We start from the raw sequence: 6,000 nt of genomic DNA, 5'->3' as shown, positions 1-6,000 counted from the left end.
TTTTATCTACCTCGCTATACATCTGGCCCACTGTGCCCCTCCCACCCACCCTGTCTTACATGTGTTAAAAATTTTTTTGCATGCGATTTTTTTCCCCGTTTACTACAAAGAGCAGATAAGGTTACATATCGTACACTGGGAAAAGCTGCCAAGATATTTAACTACAGTCCTAGATTACCGACAAACCAATGCTACGTCACAACACCCGCCTGCCTGAACTACTCGGGCTGCGTCCTACAGAGCAGGCGATGACTTGCGAGAGACTTCTCCCCCTGCACACAGACAGAACTGTGCCAGGTGATGGTAAGACTATTACAATGACTAACCACAGAGATGCCTGCAACCTAAAACAAACTCTTTAACTGCAATTGAAGCAACTTACAACTACTCCATTTGTGGTAGGTCTTACACTGTGAAAACAGTACGCTGAACTGTTGCCTGAACCAAAGAAATGAAGAAATGCTAAATTCTTTAATTTCCAGAATCCCAAGAGCTAAGATGAATATGCCAGCTCTTCTGGCCTCCTAGCTTAGCTTCCTTTTCGTTTAAATAATAACGATAATAAAAAATATCTCTGTCCTTTACATTTCCATTTCTTTTGGGTTTTACTTTAAATACACAGAAATGGGTTGGTATCTTTCATATCTGAGGAATGTATTCTGGGTGTTGGGTTTTCTTTGTAGTATGGGTTAAAAGAAACGATTGTCCTAAAAGTTCAGGAATTGGACCTTTCTATGAAACTGAAGAGTTTGGAGACTCCAAACTTTAGTCCGTTGGGTCTTTGTTTTTCCATTCCCTCAGGGAGATGGCAAGATCAAACTCTGCCTTCCTTGAGCACTTGTCGTTGGTGGCTGGAGAGGAATGAAATTTCCTCAAGAGAAGATCAAGAGATGATATTTTAAAGGAAATGGCACCTAAGGGTGAAGGAGTCAGTGAAAAAAATCTGATAACCCCTTCCTTTGTGAGTATGCGGCTGGACAATTTTGAATTGCTGTCAACGGTTAAGAAAGTGAGTAAGAGAAAGCACATACTGGAGTTTCCACTGTTTAAAATAACTGAAAATCAAACAAAAATTGAAGATTGAATAAGGAAAACATTGGATGAGAAGAAGTCTTACGCCACACAAACACACACACTCAAACATACACACGCACACAGAATACTATGCATACGTGGACACACACATGTAAGAATGTATATTTGTATGGTAGGTTCTTGGAAATAGACATTCTTAGCAAATATGGATGACAGATCAATTGTAATTTATTTTCTTTTAACACTGTATCATCATAAAGAAAACTGGTATAAATGAAAAAAATCTATTTCAAATATCTACATCTAAAATTTTAGGCAGTGAAAAAGCACTTTGTTGACAAGGAGTGTGGAATGATGAATGTTAATTGTCAGAAACTGCTGAATGCCTTTTTTTGTTTTTAGTTGCCACAAACAAATTCACATATCAGAACAAACAATACTGCTAAATATTCCTTTATGTTTTTTTTTGATTTTTTCTTTTTTTTTTTCTTTTTTTTTCTTTTCTTTTTTTTTTTTTTTTGGTAAAACGCACCGGGGAAAAGAAAACAAAAACCTGGAAATTCATACATCTTTCAAAATTTGAAATTGAAGCAATATTTAGAACCATAGATGAAGAAACACCGTGGCATTGGTGTAATATACACAATGCACTTCTTTTTTTTTATCTGTAATGTACATCAAATACTTTACAACAATGCATTAACAAAAGGCAAGAAACATCTTGCTGTACAGAGGAAACCCCAAATGCAACTTGAAGCCTAGATTCACAATGAATGAGGATATTAAACAAAGTGTGAGAAGCTGTTCCCCATAAAGTATGTACGCTGCTCAGTTACTTGTGCTTAACTCCTGACCCACATCCACTGCCATGTTCTCCCTCCTTCCTTCAGCCACATTCAATATACAGCACCAAACTTTAGACTCTACAGGCCAACAATGAAGTTGCCCCACACTGTAAAATATATATATGTATATATATTTCCTTCTAATTACTCCCAGGTTTAGCTTTTGTATCTTTTAGCCTTCTAAAAAAATCTCTTAAATTCTTCCATTCTGGTTATCTGGGCCTTCCTATGGAACAGGCTTTAACAAACTAAATCTGCAGGAAAAAAAACGTCTTGTGGTATGCATGCACATGCACAGTTCCTGGAGCTTTTGTATCTGCCCAAGTCTCAAACCCAGGAGTCGGGAGAGGCTGGATAGTGGCTTGTTTCATAGTTAAGTTCACTATAGGGACGAGCAGCTGAATAGAAGTCGACATAGTTGCCAGTTGACTTTAGTCCCAGGTGCATGTTGTATTCGCTTGCAGGTGGGCGATGATGCACTTGGTCCTCAAAGAAGGACTCGTCATAGTTTCTTGTTGAATTCTGAAATGGCTGATATGGTTCATAATCTTTTCTGCTGGGCTCCTGTGGAACTGGCTGTGTTGAAACCTGAAAGAGTTAATACCCCCAGTTTGTCAGATTCAACTTATTGTGGGCAACAGGATGGAAGAAGGAGTAAATCTCATGTTTTTCATGCTGGAAGTACCAAGTTGTGCATAAGCTTAACATCTCAAGGTGTTGCTTGGTAGTGAATTAATCCTACAGCTTTGCCTTGTCATTGTATTTCTTTATATCTATTTAATGTTTTTATTAAATACATTTATTATTTAATATTATTGCTGCTCAAGATGATGGTTTGCTTCAAATGAAGTTCAAGCATCACAGCTTACAGTTACTTCTGTAACTACAATCTGTGTGTAACTTACTGACTATTTTGCAGCTATATAACACAAACATTGGTGGCCAAAACTCAGCCTTGCAAAATTTGAATGGAAGTGTTATACACTCCAAAAATACTAAACATTTTGCAGCTGCCTTTGCCAAAAGTGAGATTTAGGGTGGTATCGTATCCTTAAGAACCACTGACAGTATGCAGGGCACTGACATGAGGAAATTTCAATCTAAGTAAGTGCTCTAAAATGTGTTCAGCTAACTGTAAGCAGAACCACCTTCTTGCCACCTCCTCAACACTTCATGTTGGCAATCTTGTGATGTTGGTACATTCCAGGAAGTTGCCTTGATGCTGAAATATTTATGAGATGCAAAAAAAAAAAACCCTTGGGTGGTCCCCTAAACCTAAGTTTTCCATAAAGTTTTTTGCAGGCAGCCTTAGTGAGTCTCTGGTTTTAAATCTGGGACTTAATTACAATCTGAAAACTGTCATGCTAAGTAAGTATTTCAGTGGAATGCTATCTTTTGTGTTACGCCACCTCTGTAAGCCTGGGCAGTTTTGTGACTGCAAAATGATACAGCTTTTCAATCTTCAAATGGTCATCCCCTGGAATATTGGTGCTCAGATGGCAGCGGCAGGAGAATGCATACCCTGCTGACTCTGCAAAAGTTGATAATGCTCCTTTAAGAAGAGAGGAACGGTTGCACTGCTACGGCCCAAACTCTGTGGCATAAAGCACGTCTGTACTGGACTCCATGCGTAGGGTGCAAAATGCTGCCTATGTCTGCTGCCCCAACAATCCCACAAGTGATTGATCTAACAAGACTGGGCGCAGTATTAGAACTGCACAAAAGAGAACAACTACTCTAGCTTCTATTTCTAGTACTGCTATCCAGGTGTACAGGACCTTCAGTTCCTCCTTTAATTTCATATATTCAAACACAGGTGTTTAATTTTGGATGCAGGAGAAAAATTCTGTCTGAAGCAACCTACTTATATGACAAAAAGCTAAGAGACGGTTGTTTTTTGAGTAGAAAATAGGGGACTGAAGTAGTACTTCTGCGTTCTTTTCAGCTAAAACCATTCTTTCCAATATGTCAATCATAAACCTGACATTTCATTGAGAAAGCAAGTGCAAAAAGGTGGAAAACTAGAGGGCTTTGGGTTGTTTTGTTTTGCTCAGATTCTCGCCCCTCCAAATCAAATTGGTTGATTCATGACTGCAATTAGACTGCACCTGCTCCTTCAACACCACATACCCTTATTTCCTCCTTAAACGCAATAAAAGCAGAAACACCTTCATGCACTGTCTTGCACAAAGAAATATGGTGCACTACAGGAAACACTGTCTAATTAAAAAAAGAATAAAGAGAAATGGGGGAAAAGAATATCAGAAACTCTCTTCACCTGAAGTTTGTGGATTAAGACCGAAATATCGGTCTCTTAAATGGAAATTTCAGGTAGCCTAGCAAAAAATTTTGGTGAAAAATCTTTTTTACTACATATTAATTTACCTGTCTGATACTAGTATGATTTTTCAGTGTTTTTCTTAAATGTTTTTGGCCTCATTTTAGATAAAAGTACTGTAACTTATGCATATTACATAGGCAAGTTGTGAAACTATTGAGGAGTTGTAATTAAGGATAAAGTAGCACTACACGTAATGATGAAACAGAAGTCTATGGATGCAGAAAAATGTCTAATTCCTGGGGACCAAAGAAATAATACATTGGAAATTGCAGACGTATGACTACCATACACATCCATAGAGCAGAGGGCCTTTTTCTGTGAGCAGGGACATCTTCAACTAGATCAGGTTACTCAGAGCCCCATCCAACCTGGCTCTGAATGTTTCTAGGGATGTGGCATCTATCCAGAACTTTAAAGGTATTCAGGTCCCGAGCCCCTCTTGCCTTCATTCTGAACTACAGGCTTAAACACCTTAAATAATTTTTCTGCATATGCTATCATAACCTGTTGGATGTTTTTGAAATTTAACTGAAATTATCCATTAGCGTAAGGAATATAGCTTCTTTGAAGCCAGTGGAATTGCTAGCATTTGTGCAAGTGGGTGACTCAGTTCCTCTAATCTAGATTTACCAATCTTTGTGATGTTTTTCTTCATTTCCATATAAGACGTTACATTGGAACTGTGGCATTTTTGTCTCTCTACCTACCTGGTTATGTTTGATATCTTCAGCAGGCGCACCATATGAATTCCTGTACAAAGTTGAGATTCCAGTGTTCTGAGCTGGAGAGGGGAAAAAGGAAGGAAAAAGCAGGTTTACCAAACATACCTCTTTGGCCTCAAAATGAATTCTTATGGCTTCATTAAATGCCTGTTCCCCCCACAAAAAAATCTTCAAAAACATTTGCAGATTTCTGTTTTCTCTTCCTCCCACAATACAGTCATAATTTTTGCTTTGTTGTACATGCATGTATATGGTATACACTTATTAACAGGTGCTATGTCATGTTCATATCAATCTTGTGCATTTCACATATAAATCAACAAAATAACTTCAATAAATAACAAAATATACAGCTAGTATTTGGTAATATATATCAGGTTACATATGGGATTTTATACCACACATACACTGAACAGGTAACAGGTGTAAACATTAAGAAACATTTCAGTCCTTTCACTTCAGTTGGATGATGTGGATTATTATTATCCTATGGCATCATAAAATTATTCATGGAAAAAGTGATTAAATGCAACTGAAAAAACGAGTTAAACAAGAAGAAAAAAAAGCTGTATGTAGACTGAATAGGCCTGGCCAAGACAGTCTGAAACTCTTCTGCTACTTTGTTCTCAGATGCCCTACCTCTAAAATGCAGGGAGCAAACTGAGCGATGAATTTGAAAGCAGAAGTAATTCTAAAGACAAGGATAACACAGTTTTCAAAATAACCCATTCTTTCCCACCGTGCCCCCCAAAACCCTGTGAAAAGCTAAGGCTCTTCCCTGCAAAGCTGACTTCACTGATCACACTGATTTGGCTATCTAGCTGAAGCTTAGTTTGCTGGTCGAACTGAAAAGATTACAGTTATTTCTCATATCTGAAAGTGTAGTATTTGAAAGATGGCAGTAATTTTTGTCCGTGTGTGTGGCTGCTGCGCACCATTCTTACCAGGCATGCATGTTATTGACTTTCCAGACATGAGAATTAATGATTTGTTACCATCACGAGGACTCTCATTATAAAAGCATGTGCCTGAAAATAAAAGTTGAGTAGTTGTGAAT

General features: G+C 37.9%; 1 protein-coding gene across 4 annotated transcripts in view; it reads right to left on the bottom strand.

Moving 5' to 3' along the window:
• Window positions 1–1,245: 1,245 nt before the first annotated feature.
• Window positions 1,246–6,000, bottom strand: part of CTNND2 (catenin delta 2) — a 645,018-nt gene continuing 640,263 nt past the window's right edge. For all 4 annotated transcript variants that reach the window (XM_057428749.1, XM_057428750.1, XM_057428752.1 and 1 more), the window contains 2 exons: window positions 4,929–5,002; window positions 1,246–2,468 (listed from right to left, as the gene is read on the bottom strand). In XM_057428749.1, coding sequence (XP_057284732.1) covers window positions 2,208–2,468; window positions 4,929–5,002 — 335 coding nt within the window. In that variant the 3' untranslated portion in view covers window positions 1,246–2,207. The remainder of the gene's footprint in view (window positions 2,469–4,928; window positions 5,003–6,000) is intronic.

This window comes from Pezoporus wallicus, unplaced genomic scaffold, assembly GCF_028554395.1.
Source record: "Pezoporus wallicus isolate ANWC-B61680 ecotype Strahan unplaced genomic scaffold, APGP_CSIRO_Pwel_v1 contig_6658, whole genome shotgun sequence".
In the NCBI taxonomy this organism is placed as follows: domain Eukaryota; kingdom Metazoa; phylum Chordata; class Aves; order Psittaciformes; family Psittacidae; genus Pezoporus; species Pezoporus wallicus.
This window is presented reverse-complemented; position numbering and strand designations above follow the sequence as displayed.